Here is a 20,489-nt window from a genome sequence, read left to right on the forward strand (position 1 = left end):
GGGCGAGGGGGTGATGTCGGGCCGTGAAGGGCCCAGGGGAGAGGATTTTTTTTGGGGGGGGGGGCGATCTGTCGGGAGCGGGACTCGAACCCGAATCTCGTCATCCCCGCTCCTGCCCCCGCCTCCGAGCTCTGGGGTGCGCTGCCCAAAAGGCTCCGGGCGCTTCCGGGCGCCTCTTGGCGGGACCGGAAGTAGCGCTGCCCGAGCGGGGGTCTTGGTTGCACCGTCCCGGAGCCCGGTGGCTGTGGAGCCGGCGCGGGTGAGAGCGGGAATGGGACCGGGATGAGGATGAGGATGCTCCGGGGACACCGCCTCCCTAGGGCAGCGCCTCGTCCGGCCCATGCCCGCTCGGGGTTCCCGGGCCGCCGCGGCGGGAAGGGCCCGGTCGGGCACCGAGACGCCGCGGGCCCGGCCCTGCCCCGGGGGGGGGGGCGCGGCCGCCCGCCGTTACCGGCCCCGCGGGAGATGGGGAGTTGGCGTGTGAGTGGATGTGCGTGTCAGTGTGTGGGCATAGCCCTCGCGGGAGGGCTGTGCTGACCCCCGGCCCCGCGGTTTTCCCCGCCAGAGCCGGGCCGACAGGACGGGACGGGCACGCGCGGGCAGGCGGCGAGATGGCGACGGGCGCGGACGTGCGGGACATCCTGGAGCTGGGCGGCGTGGAGTCGGAGAACACGGGCACCATCAACAAAAAGGACATCATCAACTCCGATAAGGTAAAACGCGGCGCTTTAAGGACCTTGTACTCGTTTTCTAGGCACTGACTGGCCTTGGGTGCGATGTCTGAGCTGAATATTTGAAAAAAGATGGAATAAAGTGCATTTTGGCCACAGTCCATTTAGTTTGCGGCTCCCCGAGACTATCTGGAAATGCGTGCAAGGCCTCACTCCCGGACTCTTCCTGTTCTTAGTTAAGTGTGCCATGGCATTTGGGGCACTATTTAAGCTGGAGCTGTGTGAGTGATGTCCTATGAGCTGGGCCTGACCCCAGGATGATTTTGTCAGGCTCTGAAACTTCCCATTTTGCGGGAAAGTGGGAAGTTTGATTACCATTCTAGCCTCAAAGCAGATAGAAATAATGTAGCATAGTCCTGGTTTTGCAGACAAAAATGTTGTCTGACATAGCCAAATGGTGAATGTTTTCAAACCTTCCTCTTGTGGCAAAGGTGTGTGTCTGGGACTTGGGAGAACTGAGAGAGATTGCCTGTAGGAATGCGGACGAGTTAGTAACCTCTGTTAAGGATGTGCCATTACATGATGCCCCTGTACACTGCTGTATGTTATTTGTTTCTGTATCTTAAATTCAGACAAGGTTTTAGCTGTCCCTTGCTTTGCAAGGTGTTGTGAAGGTTAATTCATAACTAGTTATAAGATGTGGAGATGCTTGGAAATGAGGGGAGAAATGAATTCCCCAAAAGCTCTCTCTCTGTTACAGAGACTGCAGAGATTTGAAGTGAAGCCTGTGTATTGGTGAAATACTACATCCCTGAAAGCACTTCCTAACAGTATTTGCTTGCCTCCACTGAAATGTTTGTTTTTAAAGAGAAGTGTAGTGGTTTGATGTCTTGCTGGGAACAGAGAACTTAGTGTAATTGGTATAACTGAAAACTGATGAGAATCAATAACTTAAAGGTTCAAGTGTTAAAATTCCCAGTTATCAGCTGTTTTGATGGATAGTGCGTGTCCAGTGAGCAGCTCGTAGGCTGGCTTCAGCTTGTGCTGTTGTGCCACTGCCTGCTCAGAGCTGTGCATTCTTTTGATTTAGATGCATTTGTGTGTTAACTAGTAGAGACCTGAAGAAATACTGATGGAGGCCTGTCTTTCTCTTGAAAGAGAGAATAAGATGGATTTCTCCTTAAATGTGCCTGTCTAATGCAAAGAGAGAAGGGGAGGTGCAATGAGAGTTTGAGGGGAGGAGTACAGAAGACCGCTTGCAGCCATGAGTGAAATATTCTAAATTTCTACAAAGTACAGAAGTTAAATCTGTGATAGAAAAGGATAGCATCCATGGGAAAACTACTCTGTTCTTGGTGTTGTCTGTGGTGGAAGAAGCTGGAGGCATCAGAGCAGATGAGTGATCATGCTGAATGTACTCGTGTTGGGAGAGCACAGTGAACCAGCCGTCCCAACCAGTATCCCCATGGGTGTGCATGGTCACTGGTGCTCATGGGGTGCTCCCTGTTTCACCTCACACACACATCGGTGAAGGAGCACATGGAGGGCAAGCTAACCTCATCTTGAATGAAGGATGGTGGTTTCTTAAAATTAAAAGTCAGGGCAAGGTGAGAAAACTATAAATTACTGAGTTAGTACAATAGAAATTTTTTTTTAGAAAATGGAAGGGGGGAGGGGAAATATGTTAGAAATCAATAGTAGATATCTAAGTTTTAAAGTTAGAAAAGGGAAGACATCAGTTTCACTTATCTGGCAAGACTTAGAAAAGGAAGAAAATAAAATGTATGTCTAGAAGAATTAAAAACGAGGAGGAAATTCTTTAAAAGTGTACCAGTCATAGCAAAAGTATAAGCCATTACCACATGGAGAGAGCAGAATTGCTAATAACAATGCAGAACTTGCTCAGGAAATAGTTCTGTTTGGAATTAGAAAAGGAACAGATTGATGCATTTAAATCACACGAGAACGATGAAGTACTTTCCAGTCCATTAGCGACTGAGAATGTTAAAGGGAAACATTACTAGGCATAAAAACATTTAAATCAGCTGGACCAGGTAATTTGTACTCAACTCCTAAAAGAGCTGGCTGAGGTGATCTCTGGCCTGCTGATATTAACTTTCAATAAATCTTGGAACTTTGGGGGAATTCCAGAAGCCGATATTCAAACAGGGTGTCATGGTGACCTGTGGATAACTGCCTTGGTTGGCCTTACATCGCTCCTGAGCAAAGTGATGGACAAGGTAGGAGAAAGGTATTTGATTAGGAGTGAAAAGGTGCTCATATAATGAATGTCTGTCATGATGGTTTTATGGAAAATAGTTGTAGTCCAAGCTGATACAGGTTTTATGGGATTTTGAATTTGCTTGATAAAGGTAACTGTGCAGATTTAATATGATACAGTGCTAAATTTACTATTGCAAAACATTCTGATTTAAAAGTAGGTAGTGATGTGGTAAATAAACAGTTGTAAGTAGTGGCATGGTAAGTAATTACAAAGATAGTACAATTAAACCAAATGCCCTGGACTACTCAGTAAATTCAGCCTGTTCAGATAAAGCGTACCTTAATAATGCAGTTGTTAATGTATCCATCTGAATCCAAAGTCTATTACTTTATAATTTAAAGTTGTACATGTGGTATGAAAAATGGTGGAATGTATCTTAGAAATCACCAACTCTAAGAAGGATTTAAGGGCCAGATTGAGTTATTTGTCTACCCTAAACAAACTCTGCTTTTAACATTTCAACCCTGTAATGAAGAAGCTATGGCAAAAAGGCTTCGGTATATAAATGGGGGACTTGAGGCAGGGGGAGGTTTTTACATTTGTGAGTGATGCTGATAATTTTGATGTGGCACTACTGTATGAGCACTGCTATCTTCACTTGATCACGGCTGGTAAAAGCTGGAGCTGCTGCAGAACAGGGTGACAGAAACTAAGAGTGTGGGAAGACATTCCTTACTGTCTTCTCCAAAAGGTAGAGAAGTCACTTATTATGCATTAAAACCTTCAGGTAGAGACAGTATTTACCTAGTGAAGAAAGGCTTAGTGAATAATAGCTGAAGCCAGATATTGAACTTGGATATTTAGCGCACGTTTTTAACAACGAAGGTGTTTCAGCAGTGATTAGCGCTACCACTGTAAGTGGGCGTGCTCAGTCTTTTGTAGTCTTCCACTTAGAATGAGTACTTCCCTGGAGAAATCCAAGGCGCCTAAAAACAGATGAACAGATAAAATGAAAAACATCACAGGGCACCAGGTTATAAAGCTTAATGTTCCCTCAGAGATTGCCACTTCTGAATCCAAAATTCAAATCTTTTATTTCAGAAAAAATCCAAGAAATCTTCAGAGACATTGACGTTTAAGAGGCCGGAGGGAATGCACCGAGAAGTTTACGCGCTCCTCTACTCTGACAAAAAGTAAGAGCTTACGGTCATCTGCAGGTTGTGGCGTAGCCTGGGCTTTTGGTGGCGGGGCAGCATCCACTTGAAATCGTAGACAGTCTCGCCTCCCGAACGCATTTCTCTTTGTGCTTGGCCCGCTTTTATGCCTCTTGGGATGTACTCTTTCTCTGTGCTGAATTTGAGGGGTTTGGTCTGTGTATGAGATGAAATAGGCACAGGCACAGTAAGCGACTGCAGGAAAGGCAGTGTTTTTATCCTTCCATATCCAATTCTCTCTTATGCACAATTGGAAATAACAACTGCTTTTATTTCTGCAAAAAGAATTCTGCTGCAGCTTGTATTTAGCTTGCAATGGACTGTGCCCTTGCTCCAGAGGTCTCTTGCATTGCCTCCTTTCCAGACGTTTCTTCCTTTCAAACCCATTCCTGGTGTCTATTCTGTCCTCTGATGCATATGATTCTGCATTTATGTATAGTGAATCTTATTTCTCTGGCAGTATGTCATGGTCTCCTCATCCTTTTTACGTCCGTGGGTTTGGTTCTCCTTTAGAGTACATCAGAGTTGATTTAGGGGAGTTTGGAGTTAGGTGCTGTTATATGACTCAAGACCACAGTGTCATGGAGGAGCTGAGCATATTAGTCTTTCACTCTGGGAAGTTCAAAACCTGGAATAAAGTTTAAAATTGGCGTACCCCTTCCCCCCTGCTAAATGTCAGGGTGGCCAAGACCACTCCGAGTCTGAAATCTCTCTGTTTTTTTTCTGGGCTGCTTCCTGCTTCTCTTCAGCCAGTGCTTTTCTCCACCACAGGGATGCACCTCCACTGCTTCCAAGTGATACAACTCAGGGTTATCGAACAGTCAAAGCAAAACTGGGGTCCAAGAAAGTTCGCCCTTGGAAATGGATGCCCTTCACCAACCCAGCAAGAAAAGATGGAGCAATGTTCTACCACTGGAGGAGAGCAGCAGAGGAAGGGAAGGACTACCCTTTTGCCAGGTTCAATAAAGTAAGCGGGGGTGCTTTCAAACACCAGCATATAAACAGCAACAGGAAACTACCCTTTGGTCAGCTTCTCGACTGTCCAGATGGGAGGTTCTTTCTTTCAACATGCTAAAGCTGAGTTAGATTTGGCAGTTGCATTTTAAATTGCAGCATGGCTTGCTGCCATGTGACCTTAGACTGTGATGTCTTCAAATCCTTCAGGCTAAGTGGTCTCAGTACATGGTCAGTGCTTGCCAGAGCACCTCCATGTTTCAGGGGCGCTGTGAGCGATTCAGTAAGCAGGCACTGTTCCATCAAATTCAGTTCCTAACCAACATCCTCTCCCTGATTACAGGCTCTGGGTAGTAAAAGATATTCTATTCTGAGTGAGACTTTAAAGTCAGAAGTGTTGTTATCTTGCCCAGTACGAAAAACTTCACTTGCAGCTCCTTGGCCAAAAAGCTGGCTTGCAGCCTCTTGGCTGAATTCCAGCACAGATGATGAATTACATTGTGTTCCCTCTGAAATTGCCCTTATGGTAACAGTGTGGTGCAGTACCCTGTTCTTTGCATCTTAAGCTGTCACAATGTGGTGTTGTAGTCTCCTGTTGTCTTTGTCCCATATATATCTACTTTGAGTGGTTAGTGCTTTCATGTGTATGCACAAAGGAAACTGTATCAACATTTGTACTTCAAAGTCAAGACCTCAGAAGTTAGGAAGGAGCAGAGTTAGGGTGCCTCCATAATCTAATTTAATTCCCTTCATGATGCAAACTTGTATTGAAGAAAAAAAAAAAGTGTGTGGTCATGTAATTCCACAAAAGCTCTGCTTCTGTATAACTGTTTACAGCATTTTAACTCACAGAACATCAGCACTAACAGAATCTGGTTTCCTGCAGAGTTAAGTGGTTGTTTGACCTTGTATGTTAGAAGGTTCAAGCTCTGACTGATGTTTTTCCTCTTGTTGGGACACTGGTAAGAATCTCCTGTGATATCTCTTCTCTGATGTCTACGGTGGAAGTCTGGAGCATGATTCACTTAGTCAAGGCACCTGCCTAGCTGTCTGTTCAAGGGAAATTTTGGAAATGTAATTGTCTTTAAGACTCTACTGCTCTAACAGTTTTTGGCCAAGTTCAACCAAGTTTATCAGAGGGTGCCACACATGGGTGTTGTAATTATACAATTCTTGTTTCCCTAACTTTATCATGTACTGTGAATTGATGGAGAAAACAGTCATAAGCAAGGCTGCAACCTTTAGATTAGTGGTATAGGCCTCTGCCATCTGCACGTGCACAATTACTTAATAGTAGAAGCAGGCTGTTACCTTTGGTGTGGATCAGTGCTTGAGGGGTAGAAGGCACTGACAAGGAGTTTCACAGATATTTGCTAATGTCAGAGGAATTTTAGTTATTTTTCTAGACACCTCTGCTGGTTCCTCCTCCCACACTTGATACTTCTGCCCTTATCTCTCGCTGCCTCCCCTTGGCACCAGCCCATTTTCCTGTATAGTCTGTCCCATTGGTCATGCAAGCTCTTTAACACAGCTCCTGCATCATTGCTTGATTGCTCTGTCTTCCCTCTATGCTCCCAGTCTTCCAGCCAGATCCTTACTCTTCACTATGAAACCCAAAATTAAAACTCAGGTTTCACAGTGTACCCTGACCCTTGGTCCAGGAGGTGACATAAGAGTGTAAGAACGCTTCACTGGTGTCAGAGCAAAGGCCTGTTTCAGCCAGTATCCTGTTTCTAACTATCATTAGTAAAGGCTTAGGAAAGGAGTATGAGAATGGGGCAAATGTAGAACATTTCTTGTCAGCTTCTGGCAGTCTTTGGCTTAGGGATTTCTTAACCTGGAGTTTGTGTTTAAGTATCTTTGAAAGATGCATTCAGCACAGAAAGGCCCAGCTGCTTTGTGAAGATCCCGTGGCAATGAGTTCTGCAGGTTAATTCTGCACTGTGCGGAAAGGTGCTTGCTTTTGTTCATTTTAAACTGCTGCCTGGCGTTTCGTTTGGTGCCTCTGAGTTCCTGTGTTACAAGACATAGTGAATTGTCCTTGCTGTGTGCTGCGGTTTCTATAATTTGACATAATCTGCCCTGGCTCACCCTTGTTCTCGAATATGCTTTCTTTTGAAATGGGTGGGCCGGGAGCACACGTTTCAGTTGTGGAAGCGTGGTGGATTTATACATTGGCTGTGTCGTCTTTGTTTGTTGTTGTTGTTTTTTTCTAATCGTTTTTACCGTTCAGGTTGTCTTTTCACAACTGCTTAGCACTGTGCTGATGTTTTCACAGAACTGTCTCATGGCTCCAGGATCTTTCCTGAGCAGTTTTAGCTAATTTAATGCTCATCATTGTGTGAGTTTATAGTGTGAATGTAGGACTGAGAGGGGTTTTATGGGCCATTGCATCCTCTTCTCAGCTCTTTCAGGCACTGCAACATCTAGTCCCATTCATAAACTGATCAAGTTGCATCTGAAAAGCAGTTGGGTTTTCCTGCCCCCATGCTTCCTAGGGAAGCTGTTCCAGACTGTCTCTGCTCTGTTGCTCATTTTCAGGTTAAATTTTCCATGTTAAACTGGCATTTCTTTGCAAGCCAGTTTCTTTGTCCTTATTTCAGTTGTTCTTTTCTTCCTGTGGGCATTCTTTTCTTTCCATCTAGCACACTTGAAGCCTCCAGTCAGATTCCCTTTCAGGCTTTCTTTGCTAGGTTCCTTTCTCTCCAATCTGCTGAGGGAAGACAAGCTTCCCACCCCATTACTCATCCCAGTTGCTCTCCTTTGTACTTGTTCCCATTTCAGTTCATCTTTCCTGAACATGGGTCAGTGGAGTTGTAGTTGGTATTCCTGGCAAGATCTTGTTGTGTAACTGAAACCCTGCCAGTTTCTGGTGGAAATCCCTTTCTGGGGGTTATATTTACATTTTCATGACTGTGTCATGTTTGAACTCTTAGTCACCCTGTGGTTGGGTCAGGTTTCCCAGCTGATGAGTTCCCATCTTCTCACAGAGGTTCTTGTTCCTAGCTCTCAAGCACTACTGAATCTATTCCCTTTTCTGCTACTCCAGTCTTTGAGGTGTTTCATACAGTGCAAAATTAAATATTGGGTTGCATGGCCACAACATGCTAAAAGTTTGCATGACTTCTGCAGACAATTGAACTAACTCATGAAAGTTACATCTGTCAAGGTTGCCTCACTGTGGAGACTTTTTCTGGCTCAGTAAGCAGACCATAAAAGGCTGAAGAAGTGTTCTGGGGAAACTATTCTCTTTGCTTGTCCTCTTCTCTTCTCTGACCAGGTATCTGCCATCTTCTCTTCCATCCACTGCAGGTGGTCATGCTGGCCATGTCGTGTATTTGTGCTACTCTAGAAAGTACACTTTTTCTTTTACCACTATTTACATTCCTTAGGGCATCTAATAGGATGGCTTTTCTGCTGGTGGAGGTACTTCTTGAATGTAGGGGTGTTGTGTCCCCAAGCAGTATGTTTCATCCTTACGTTTCCAGGCCCAGGTGATGGGAGAAAGGCAGTAGATCTAAAGAGACTGATATTTGGAGGCTTAGAGATGCTCCTCTGGGCTACGTGGCATTGGTGAGGATGCTAACTTTCCTGATATAGGACTTTGGAGGGCATAGAGGTGTTGAAGAGTGTGTGCTGTTCACATGCACGTGATGTTTTCTTGCGGAGGCAGGAACTCATCAGACAGAGCAAATTTTGTGTGCAAGGAGTGGGGGGGGGGAGGGAGGAAAGCACAAACTTGTTTACACTTTTGTATTACCATATGCTAGGACTTCCCCTAATACAGTGAACATTTCTACTGTTCCCTTAATATTTGTGTGACACTAGTGTTTAGGGTAGAGCCCTTGCAGAGCAGTTCCAGACAGCGGACAGTGGCATGGTTTTGGCCTTTTAGGCACTGGGGATTTGGAGTCGGACCATCATTCAGTCCTGTGGCTTTGCTGGGGAAGGGTGAATGAGGAAGGGAAGGGCAAAATTCTTTACCAAGTTTGTGGCCCTCAGCTGTACTGCACCCAGCCGTTCATATCTTCATGTTTGGTGCAGACAGTGCTGCGAGAGGAAAGTGGGTTTTGTAGCAAAGCAGAAAGTGTGCTAAAGGCTAGGAATCACCCCTTGCCTGTCCCATTCCTCCCACGCAAGTGAGCATGTCCCAACCCAAATAGTCAACTGTCAGAGCAGTTGATGTCAAGGTTGTGGTGATGCTGTATGGGAGGAATGGAGGGAGGCTGGAAGAACCTTGGTTTTGCTCTCAGGTTAGCCTGATAGTTTTGAAAACCTGTTGTCAGGATATGGGCTGGTGACCTCTGCCTGTGTCTGCTATCTGCTGCTGCTATCTAAGATTAGCAGAGCTCTAAGGAGCAGGCAGTAGTTCCCAGTAGGCTCTGCAGAACGCCACATTTGCAGCCTTAAGATCACAAGTTGCTCCTTATCAAGGCTTCTGTCTGGTCCGTCATGTTCCTTATCAGTTCCTATGGCTCAGGGTCCTGGCAGTGCCTCCCTGATCGTTTGCCCCCTCCTGTCAGTGCCCTGCTCTTGCTTTTGGCTCTAGTTCCTCAGCCCCTGCTGGCTGGTGGCTAGAGAAGGGCAGCACTGTAAGAGAGCTCCCATGTTTTTCTCTTCCCTTCATAGACAGTGCAGGTACCTGTCTACTCGGAGCAGGAGTATCAGATGTATCTACATGACGATGCGTGGACCAAAGCTGAGACAGACCACCTCTTTGACCTGGCTCGGCGTTTTGACCTGCGCTTTGTGGTGATTCATGACCGCTATGATCACCAGCAGTTCAAGGTGAGTCCTGAGGGCCAAGGTGCTGCTAGCAACCTGCTGCTATGGCATGTGCAGGGCTTGCTACACTCCAAAGAGCAAATTACCCTTTATATCAACTTAATTAGGGGAAAATAATGAATTATTGGCAGCAAAGAATATTGAATTTCCAGCACAGGGCATTGCTGCTTGCTTTGTTTATAAGTAAATCCACTGTGACTTGCGCTCGTTCCCTGTTGCCTTTTATTAGAAAGTTAGAAGACTTGTTCCTGCCAGGAGAACAGATCATCTCATTCTCTGAAGGGAAGGCAGTTGGGAATTTTGTTTAACTGAGCAGGGTAGGTGTTAGGACTCCCGGGTTCTAGTCTAGGCCCTGGGAGAAGGGTCTTCTAATGGTTCTTGGGGGATTGGGCTCCTGGGTTTTTCCTGATGTTGCTCCTCACTTTTGGTCTGACCTGATGCAGGCTTCTATCATCTCTCCTGTGAAGCAGGCGTCATCAGTGGTCAGAAAATGCAACTCTCATGTCAGGATCTTAAATCTCCTCTGACCTCTGAGCTACCTGGTGACACACGAGAACAATGTGCCTCCCATAGAATAGCTCCAAAGGCTGGGGGCTTTTGTTGCACTTTGAATCTCAGATGAAGGGAATGTAGCAAAGTGGAATAACAAGAGTCTGCCTAACTGGGCAGCCCAAACATCTTCAGTGCTTGTAGTAAGGCAACACAGCTCAGATTCTATGTCAGCATAGTGCAGTGATGGGCGGATACTCCAGCAATGAGTTGTTGCAGCTGATACCTTCTTGATCATGGTTCTCAGGACCAGCTCAGAGAGGGCCTCCAGCTTGTATGTCACCAGTCTTGTGGTTAAATCCTAACTTCTCAGCAGAAAGCTCAGACCCTACTCTTTGCTTTGAGAATGGCTCTCTTGTGCATGCTGACTAGAAGAAGCTGCCATCCTCATCTGCCCAAGCCAGCCCTTGCAAGTGAGAGGACTACCATGTCATGTCAATAGCTCTGGTTCTCAGGGTCTTTGAGTAGCTGATGAAGGTATTGTCTCACTGCCTTCTTGGAGAGATGGAGAAGCTAAAGTCCGGAGAGGGAGACTTCTTTCAGGTAGCCCTCTGATCCCACAAGGACTGGCAAGGCTCCCTGCTGATCCTTCTGCCAAGCATCACATCTTAAACCCAATCTGACATCCTTCCTCCAAAGGCCCTTAGCTGGCTGCTGCACAGGTTTTTGATTGGCTCTTTCATAATGTTGTCCTCTTGCAATGTCTTCCACAGAAAAGGTCAGTGGAGGACCTGAAGGAACGCTATTACCACATCTGTGCCAAATTGGCTAATATTCGTGCCGCTCCAGGCACAGACCTGAAAATCCCGGTCTTTGATGCTGGCCATGAGAGACGGAGGAAGGAACAACTGGAAAGGCTGTACAATAGGACACCAGAGCAGGTAACTGGAGGAAGAGACCAGCACTGCCCCAAAAAATTTATGATAAATATATAGGTTGAGTCAGTAGATGGATGAAATAGGCTAGAGGGTGGGAAAGGGAAAGACTGGACAAGGAAACAGCAACGCGTAAGCACTGCTGTTTTTGTGTTCATGCCATTTTAAGGGATACAAAAGTATACTGACTTTTCACAGCATTGTGCTTGCAACTTTAGTATGTGGTGGGTTTTGTTTTCTTGTTTTGTTTTGTTTTCAAACCCTTCTATTTTTGTGCTTTTGTTCTCCCTATCTGGAGGTGGAATTAGTTGCTTATGGATGTGGCTGAAGGGCAAGGGCGAAATAACAGATGTTGTCATATAGTGCTCCTTTTCCAGGTCCCTTCTCTACTGTACTTTATTGTCCTGTTTCACACAGAACTGCAGTTAGCAAGAAGCAAATCAACTTCTGTTAGTAGATAAAACAAAAAGATTGGGATTGTCAGCACAGTAATTAAGGCAGGATAGAATCTAGTTACCAAGGGGCTAGTTTGTAGACTGGTATTGCCATGGATGCAGGATAAGCCTAGGAAGCATAGTGTGCTCTGCAAATCCGAGTCTTCTGCAGGATATCAGGCAGGGGAACTTAAAGGCATTCCCAGGCTGGCTTAGAGCAGAGTTGCTATCGCTAGATGGCCCCCTTGTCTTGCTAGGCCTCCTTTACTGTTCTGATTGCCTTTCTGTACTCTGGTCTGCAGGTGGCAGAAGAAGAATATCTCATCCAGGAGCTCCGCAAAATCGAAACGAGGAAGAAAGAAAGGGAAAAGAGAACCCAGGACCTGCAGAAACTCATCACAGCTGCTGACACCACCACTGAGCAGAGACGTGCTGAGCGCAAGGCTCCGAAGAAGAAACTGCCACAGAAGAAGGAGACAGAGAAGCCTGTAAATACTTCTTTTGTTTTTTTCCCTTTGTGCTCTATCTGGGTAATGTTTATTTTCTCCAGCAGTTCTACCAGGATCAGGCTCTCAACTTCTCTTGGGGAGAGAGTGGCTGCTGGCTGCCTTCTGGCAGATATGTTTTCTGTTACTTTTTTGGAAGGCAGAATGGTCTGTGGCAGCACAGTCTAACACAGCTATTTTCAGACTCCCCTGGTGTGCTGTCTGTCCTCCTCCCATTTGATAACTGCTAGTTTAAGTCCCGTTTCCCTTCCCCTCCCTGAGAAATGGGATGAAATGGTGCCAGCCAGCCAGCCTCATGGCAGAGAGAAGCATCTGTCTCCCTGCTTCTCCCAAGGGTGCACCGGTATTGTTGTACAGGTTTGTCCCACAAACTCATTGCCTTTCACCTTCTTTTCCTAGTCCAGGTTTCCCTTTCCTTTCCCACTACTGGATCACAACAGCATCTCCCCTAGGTTGGTACATGTGCCTCTCCTGAGCCTCTGCTGTGATCAGAGCAGCCTTGCTGGGGAACTCCTGTATTTGATGGGGGGATATTACTTTTCATTTCTCCCTGAGCCGAGGTAAAGTTTAAGAAGCCCAGAATAGAGGTTTCAATTCACATTTGATGTTACCTCAACTTCCCTTCCCAGAAAAAGAGGACAGTATGGACTGAACTAAATTCAGCACTTTCAGTAGGAAAGGGCTGTTACAAAATCTCGGATGTTTCCAGCCAGTCCCTAGGAATTCCTGTCCCTCCACATTGTGAGCACAGAGCACGTGTATCATCATCTTCCCAAAGGGTCTGTGCAGAGAGAGGAGAGAAGCAGTGAATGCTAGACAGCTATTGCTTGATGAAGTGTACCCATTAGGCACCACTACCTTAGAACTCTTTTCTTTTTCCCTGAGTAATGAAAATAGTAGCACTGGGGACCTTCTGCTTCTAGCATTAATTCCCTTGAGGGCTGACCTGGTAAAGCTCACCCACTGCTGGCGTATCCCACTCTAAAGAAAGCAGCTTCTCATTGCTTATGAAAAAGGGTAGTGATGGAGAAGGGGACTGGAAAGATGCTGAGGATGCCAAGGTGAGGGAGTCCAGCCCTAAACATTGCCTGCGGGCTGGTGCCTGTCTGCAGGCATGTAATGGATAGGCGCGCCAGGGTGGGCAGGGAAGCAGTTTCTGTTGTTGCACTAGCATCATTTCAACCATGACAGAGTCCATTAGGAGTCAATTACCAACTATAGCCAGGAAATGTTAAGAAAAAAATTGCATTTTAACTAAGAATTTGAATCGGGAGCTGCATCAGCATCATTTCAACAAAGGAAAATCATTTACCAAAGAGTCAATTGAGGTTGAAGCGTTTACAGCATGTACAGGCACGCAAAGCAAAAGAACCCATTTAATTGCTTATGCACCGAGTGCAGTCAGAGTTGGCTCAGCTCAGCCAGAGATCTTGATTTACCCTCACCCCTTGTGTCAAGGTGTCCAGCAACAGGCTTGGAGGGGGAAAGTTTGGGGTGTCTGAGACTCAGCTTTCTTCCACAGGAAGCGGAGAGGATTGGGTTTTGGTTGCAGCCTTCTTTGTCTCTAATAGTCCAAGCTGAGAGGCTGCATCCTACCAAAGATCACAGTGATTCTCTACAAGTTCATGGGCCCTGTTGATATTTAGGGAATACTTTTTTCCACCATGGTCATGTTGAAAAATCTGTTCATGGGGCCTCTATGTTTATTTGGCTGAACACAGATAACTGTAAAAGATCTGAATGCCTGGCCACGCAGAGTGATTTGCAAGGCATCACCTCAAGACGTACAAATAGTTGGTACAGGTGTAAGAGTCATTGGCAGGGAACATGAAGAGTTAAGTCAGTGTCCTGTAGCATCTCTTATGATCTTGGGGCAACCCTAGGTTGTCTTAGCCCTGTCTGGAATGAGCAAAGAGCAAGCTGCAAAGCCTCTCAGCAGAGAAATGTGGGGCAGCATGGCAAATGCTGTCCCCAGAGGAATTGGGAGATTTGAGATGACTCTTCCTTTTGGAAAGACATGCGATTTAGCATGCATTTCGTAGAGATTGTGGCCACTCATAAATTGAATCATGAGTATGACTGGCCTGTATAGGGGCGCCCACACCATTCAGTGCAAAGGGCCCTGCGGATAGCCCCACTGTATCAACGTGGCTGCCATTCTAGTGAATTGATCCTGCATGCTGTGAACTTTTGAGAATGGTGAAGAGGAGAGATTTCTTCAGTTGAAGCTCTGCGGGCAGTAAAATTCCCTGGTTTAGAAAAAGTGAACACCCTAACTAGTGTTTTGACAGGTATTTTCCCAGTAGTTCTCTGTCCCTTCTTGCTCTTTTTCCAGTATCATCAGAGTGGTTTAATCATTTAAAAGTATGCTCACTTTGTCCTTGCTCAGCAGCACAGGTTTCTAAGGGATTGCATTAATTTTTTTCCATTTAATTCCAGTGCTACTAGATGCTCTGCTCTCTCACAGGAACAGCATTAGACGTTTGCCTTCCTATATCGCTATGCTTAAAATGTGAAGTGTGGAAGAAAGAAAACTGTCTAATGAATGGACAAATGGCAAAATGTGTATAAATAGCATGCCTCCCTGGAGGGAAGCCATCCTTAGGATCTGTACATCCTCGTTAGTGAGCTCACATCTGTGCAGATCAGAGGTTTCTCAGCTCATTCCTTAGAGGGCTTGCAGTGGAAAGCACAGATTTAGGGAAGTATTGGGCTATTTTGATCACTGAACTGGGCCTGAGTTAGATAAGGACAATACTGTGCAAATACGCTTATTTTAGGATTAAGGCTTATGCTTGTGTGGATCAGTGCAAGGATCTGTGGAGAGCAGTGCATTTAAAACAAAAAAGATGAAGAAAAAAAAAAGTCTTGAGCTCTCCAAAGATACTCGAACTAGAGTATTTTTCTCAGTGGGTTTGCCTGGGATTTTCCTCTTTCCTCAGCTGTGACATGTGGCCATGGCAGGTGGTTCTCTGTCACAGGAAACAGTGTTTCCCCTTCATATAGTGTCTGTATCAAATCTTGTGTTTCCTCCATCAACACATCCTGTTTCGATCTCTTTCAGGCTGTTCCTGAGACTGCTGGCATCAAGTTTCCTGACTTCAAATCTGCAGGTGTCACACTGCGGAGCCAGAGGGTAGGCTGTTCTCCTGGTCCCTTGGGGCCTCTGTTAATATCGTTGTCTGCCTGTCTATCTCCTTGTCCGTTCTCCTTTTATAGTTAAAGAAAGTCAAGATCTTGCCTCTAAAATAAGAAAGGAATTCCATAAATGTGGAGACTCAGAAGCCTGGAATGTTGGCTTTGTGAAAGCCAGCTCATCACCTTGCACAGGGGCACCTGAACCTGCTGATGTTTGTTATTCTTGTGCCCACTATGCTGTTAGACACACACGACAGGCCCGAGTGGAGCCGTCTAGGCCAAACAGAGCTTGCAGCCGAATGTAATAGGCCTCCTAGAGTGTGTGTGTTAATAGATCAGAAGGTGCCTTTAAGAGCTGGATGTTCAGGTTGTGACTTGAAAAAGAGACAGACATAAATGCATACGATTGTGAACCTTCATCTTTCCATTATCTAACTTCAGAAAATATTTTTGGGGAAAAATCCCTACGCTCTTTTTCTCCCTTTATTCATTCTGTCATACATACACCCCTGAGAAATGAACTTTCTTGCTGTTTTATCTGCAAGGCTTGAGGTCTGTCTCTTAGCGACAGGTTTTGGGATACTGAGTCAGTTAAACCTGCCTGTCTGGCTGAATGTTTTCAGAGGGGCTTTGATAGCAAATTCCTGTTTGCCCAGTACAAATGCTTTTTTTTTTTTCCTGGCCAAATAAAATAATCCTTAGTTGCTTTATTGAAGCAATGGTGGATAAGTAGGTTTCTTGCTGTGCACCCTCATTTGGCATAGTAATTTTCTAGATCATTTTAAAAGAATTTTTTTATGGGATGTTCTTTTGATGTCAGAATAGTTTCAGATCTTGTTGGGAATGCTCTGGGGCTGTTAATAGCAATGTGTTGGTTTAACGTATAGGTGCATGTGCATGAGAGGTGGTACGCGTCAGCAAGGTCACTGCTGGGGGCCCCCTTTATTAAGCAAGTGCAACCATCTGCAGGTTACCTGTGTGAACAAGGGGTTACAACCTTGAGGAAGTCAAAAACCCCAGCAAGTGCTGGGCAAGATTGCAGTGCACATGTTGAGATTTACGGAGATGTGGCAGATATGCTCTCCAGCACTAAGATAAATAGAGTAATTTATGGAGATTGATTTGGGTTTTGAAAACTAATAAGTGATGGTTGATCTTTTCTATTTTTTCCTCCCCGGAAAGATAAGCTGAGCAATAACCTGTCAGTGATGGAACCATGTGGCAAAGCCAGCAGCCTTTTTGCCTGCCAAACAGGCTAATTCAGCTCCCAGCCTTTGTGGAAAATGGGTGCTATCTGCTTCTCCCTGTCTCTTTTTAATGCTCGCAAAATGTAGCAGTAAGCTGAGGCAGGGCAGTTTGAATCATCAACTTTCAGCCTGCTACTGAGATGACCTAGAACTACTTCCTCTGCTCTGCTTGAAACTTTTAAATCAACATTGTTATTAGAAGTGCTAGTGATCTGCAAATTGCAAAAGGTTGCAAATCACTGATCTAGCTGAGAAAACAACACTTTATTGGTTGGGAATGTGAGTCCATCCTAGCAAACTGAGTTCATTTGTGGCCTTTAGTCAGTCACCTGGCTTCCTTATTCAAGCCTTCCCTGTTTTTAAAAAGGGAGCTGATAGACTCCCTTGCTTCACATATGGGTGATGGGGAGAATTAATTACATGAGGTCAGTAAAAGCCTTTTGAACTGGTGAGAGATGCTGAAATGCTAAGTGGTATAAAGTAGAACTAACAATCTATGCTAATCTGAGTATTTTAGTTGTGTGATTTACATGGCAAACGTACAAACCAATGATGTGGAATTGATAAGGGTAAGAGCTGGCTGGGGCTGGGTGAGGGACTGGCGTGCTGTGCTGGAAACTCCTGTATTCTGGCAACATTCGGTGTAAGATGTCTTGCCCTGAGCACATTGGAGAATGATTTCTAAAGGCTTGTGACATCCTGCAGTAAGTTCTTTTGCCTGAGGACCTAAAAGGTTCCTCACCTAAAGGCTTCTATTGTCCTCTTTTATTTTGTACTTTACTACCCTACTTTACGCCTTGGTAGTTAGGTGAAGTTGGATTTTGCACTGAGATCAGGGATTCAACCTCTGTCATGTGTGAAAAATGTACCATATCATCCCCAGAATGACAGTACTTACTCTTTGATTAGAGGGATTCTTCCTTTTTTCTGAGGATTTACAATTAGTCTGTTAACATGAGTTAAAATTAATTTACAGAAATGAGTCCTTGAAGAAAAAGTTAGCAGTCTATGTTCAATTTAATTTGTTCCCAGTAGTTTTCCTGACAGTAGCCCAGGCTTTCCAATTCCCTCTGTAGTTAAAACTTACAAAAATCTTATGCACAAGCTGAATTTGAAGACTTTTTTTTCCCACTAGAATTAATGGTCACTTACAGCCATTATTCTTCATAACTGAAAATTTCTCCTTCAGCAGATGCTGAAGAATAATCTCCAGTGAATTCCACAAGCTGCCTTCTTTCACAGTGGTTTCAGTCTCCTATTGTTCTCCATAGGGCTGTGGCCACAGGCAAAGAAGACCCCAGCCCCTGTGCCCTTGCTCTGCATGGGATTTCCCCTCTGCCTCCTGACAGCACAGATTGCAAGTTTTCACTAATGGCGATGGGAAGCTGGGCATTATGAAGAGCTTCATCGTAATTCAAGGCAGTGTATTGCCTTGGTGCAACTGAGAACAGTAGGCAGTAGCAGACGTTTTGGAAGAGAGTAAACCTTTTACGAGTTTCTTGAAAAGGAATTTTGCACTATTACCTTTGCTGTTAGTAAAATTGTGTTATGAAAATAACACAATCAGAAATACATTATTAATCCTAAGTGTTACTTCTAGAAAACTTCCTGTTGCACCAGATCTGCTCAGCTGGGATGGCAGAAGGCCAAAGAGCCAGAGGAAATGAGAGATGAGTAGGGAATTTGTACAGGGAAAGGAGAGGAAGAAACTAAAGGGAAAGCAGGGAGCTACAAGGAAAACTTTGCTGAGGATGGACATGCCTGGAGGGAAGGAAAATTAGAGCTGTTGAATCTTTTCCAGGACCCAGACAAGCTGGCAATACCACACATTTGTGATCTAGGCATGGTGTTGCTGCTATAGGGCAGAGCTGAGTTTGTTTTGAACTCACTGCAGTGTTTCTATACCATGTCACGTTTAGCTTTCTTTTAAGCTTAACTAACTCTGACTTTGACTTTCTTGTGTTCAGAGTACTTGGATTGTGATACTTAAAATCTTGTCAGTGTGCTTTATCTTAAAATGCTCATCTGCTCTCTCAGCCTTATCTGGGAATTTTCAGTTATGATTGTGTTAGTGCTGTTGAACTGCTGCAGTAGTCCTTTTAAAAATGATGATGCTGAATGGAAAAGGTGGGCAGTTGTCCCTATTCCTGCATGTTTGAGGTATGAGTCGGTGTCCTTGCTTTGTTGTTATGGGTTTTGAAACAAAGGAACTGGAAGAGAATCAACTGAGTGATGTCCCATTTGGTAACAAAACAAAACTCCAAGATGAGAAGGAGTTTGCAGAGATCTTGAACCCACAGGCTGCACTGAGGGATGCTCCAGCTCAGTTGTTCACAGCCAGCCCCCTCCCACCAGAAAAGGCTTCCAGCCAGCAACTGCCTGCCTGCTAACCAGCACCTTGCAGACAAATTACCAGTCAGACCAATTAAAAAAGAAGCAGGGGAAGGAAAACTTTAAGTACAGCTTTAGTACCCATTGATTCAAATATGCACCCTCACCAGCTTTTAAATATTTACTAGCCAGCAGAACATTTTTTAGCATTGATTAATGAGTTAGAATTTACTGGGGGGGGGGGGGGGAGACTTTTTTTTTTCCTTGGAGTAGGAGCCGGGTGCTTACTGCAAGCTCCAAGATGAATGACACTCCTAGTGAAGGATGGGGTTGTGTGTATGTGTTTAGACATGTTTATTCTTTATATTTGATCTGACCCACAATTAAATGGCCAGCCACACTGCCTGTTTATTCTGCATCGGAGGCTGTTGGCTCTGTTCCTTCCCTGTCATTAATGCAAATCCAGACCTCATCAGCTGTGAACATGTGAAACATCTGTCTGTCCTCCTGTGATCAATAATGTCCCTTCAGAGCTGTGGAAGCAGTTATATAAAATACCAGTTGTTTTTTTTTTGGATTTGATAAATTTAACTACTTGGAGCAATTAATAATTTATTTGTTTTGTATTGATTGCACTCTAAGGCATCTTGGTAAGATAATCTGATGGTGATCAGCACACTCTTATTAGGTAGAAAGTTTATGTTTCCAGGTCTGAACTTCCCATGGATTAGTTAGCTGAAATGTGCTTGTTGCTTCTGTTAGCAGTTTTTCAGTAGTGAAGTTGTAAATTGTGCACTCCACAAGCGAGTGGGTGAGAGCAATTTCTGTGGGAAGCCTGACAGAGGTGTGGAGGGAGGATAGTATCCTCATTTCTGTGAACAGGAGTTAATGAACAAATGGTGTGGGCTGTATGAAATTCAGGTTGTGGCATTGCCATCTATTTGTTGTATTATGTGTGATTTATTTAGGGTTAAGTGAGTGCTGGTGCATTTCCTAATCAAATGTGTGTCTCTAAAGAATGAAATGAGATGGAAACATTGGCATGTTTATTTTAAAGAGGACAATAAAAGGATACAAAATGTTGAATGAACTAGAGAAGGTGAATCCAACACTTCTCTTCCTCTGTTCTCATTCTTAACTAAACAGAGGGGCAGTTAATGTTAAGTTGCTATAAGGAAATGCCTCTGTCACCTTGTCTGTGGAACTCTCTGCTGTGGGGGAGCATCCAGAACGCAGCCTTGGTAGGCTGGGCTCTCAGGTGTAAGGAGAGCACTTTGCGTACAGAAATGGCATCTTAAAATAAATACAAGTTTTGGAAAGGACACTTTTTCCCCAGGAATTGGTTTGTTCCATCTGATGAAGAGGGGTTTTTGGTCTGTTGATGACTTCTTAGTATCCTAAGGTAGATGTGTTGCTACTTTTGTTGAATCATTAGGTACCAAATACTGTCCGTGCAGTACTGGCCCCAGAGACCTTCATTCTTGACAGTCCACCAGTCCTTGATGGATTTGAGAAACCCTTACTTGGTCACCTCCATATGCCTGTAATGACGCAGTCTTGG

At 44.8% G+C, this 20,489-nt stretch overlaps 1 protein-coding gene across 2 annotated transcripts in view; it reads left to right on the plus strand.

Moving 5' to 3' along the window:
* Positions 1–212: 212 nt before the first annotated feature.
* Positions 213–20,489, plus strand: part of DMAP1 (DNA methyltransferase 1 associated protein 1) — a 36,430-nt gene continuing 16,153 nt past the window's right edge. For both annotated transcript variants that reach the window (XM_067301103.1, XM_067301102.1), the window contains exons 1-8: positions 213–259; positions 566–713; positions 3,997–4,088; positions 4,881–5,076; positions 9,693–9,851; positions 11,111–11,278; positions 12,009–12,194; positions 15,277–15,348. In XM_067301103.1, coding sequence (XP_067157204.1) covers positions 612–713; positions 3,997–4,088; positions 4,881–5,076; positions 9,693–9,851; positions 11,111–11,278; positions 12,009–12,194; positions 15,277–15,348 — 975 coding nt within the window. In that variant the 5' untranslated portion in view covers positions 213–259; positions 566–611. The remainder of the gene's footprint in view (positions 260–565; positions 714–3,996; positions 4,089–4,880; positions 5,077–9,692; positions 9,852–11,110; positions 11,279–12,008; positions 12,195–15,276; positions 15,349–20,489) is intronic.

The sequence above is a fragment of the Apteryx mantelli genome, chromosome 8, assembly GCF_036417845.1.
Source record: "Apteryx mantelli isolate bAptMan1 chromosome 8, bAptMan1.hap1, whole genome shotgun sequence".
Lineage (NCBI taxonomy): Eukaryota > Metazoa > Chordata > Aves > Apterygiformes > Apterygidae > Apteryx > Apteryx mantelli.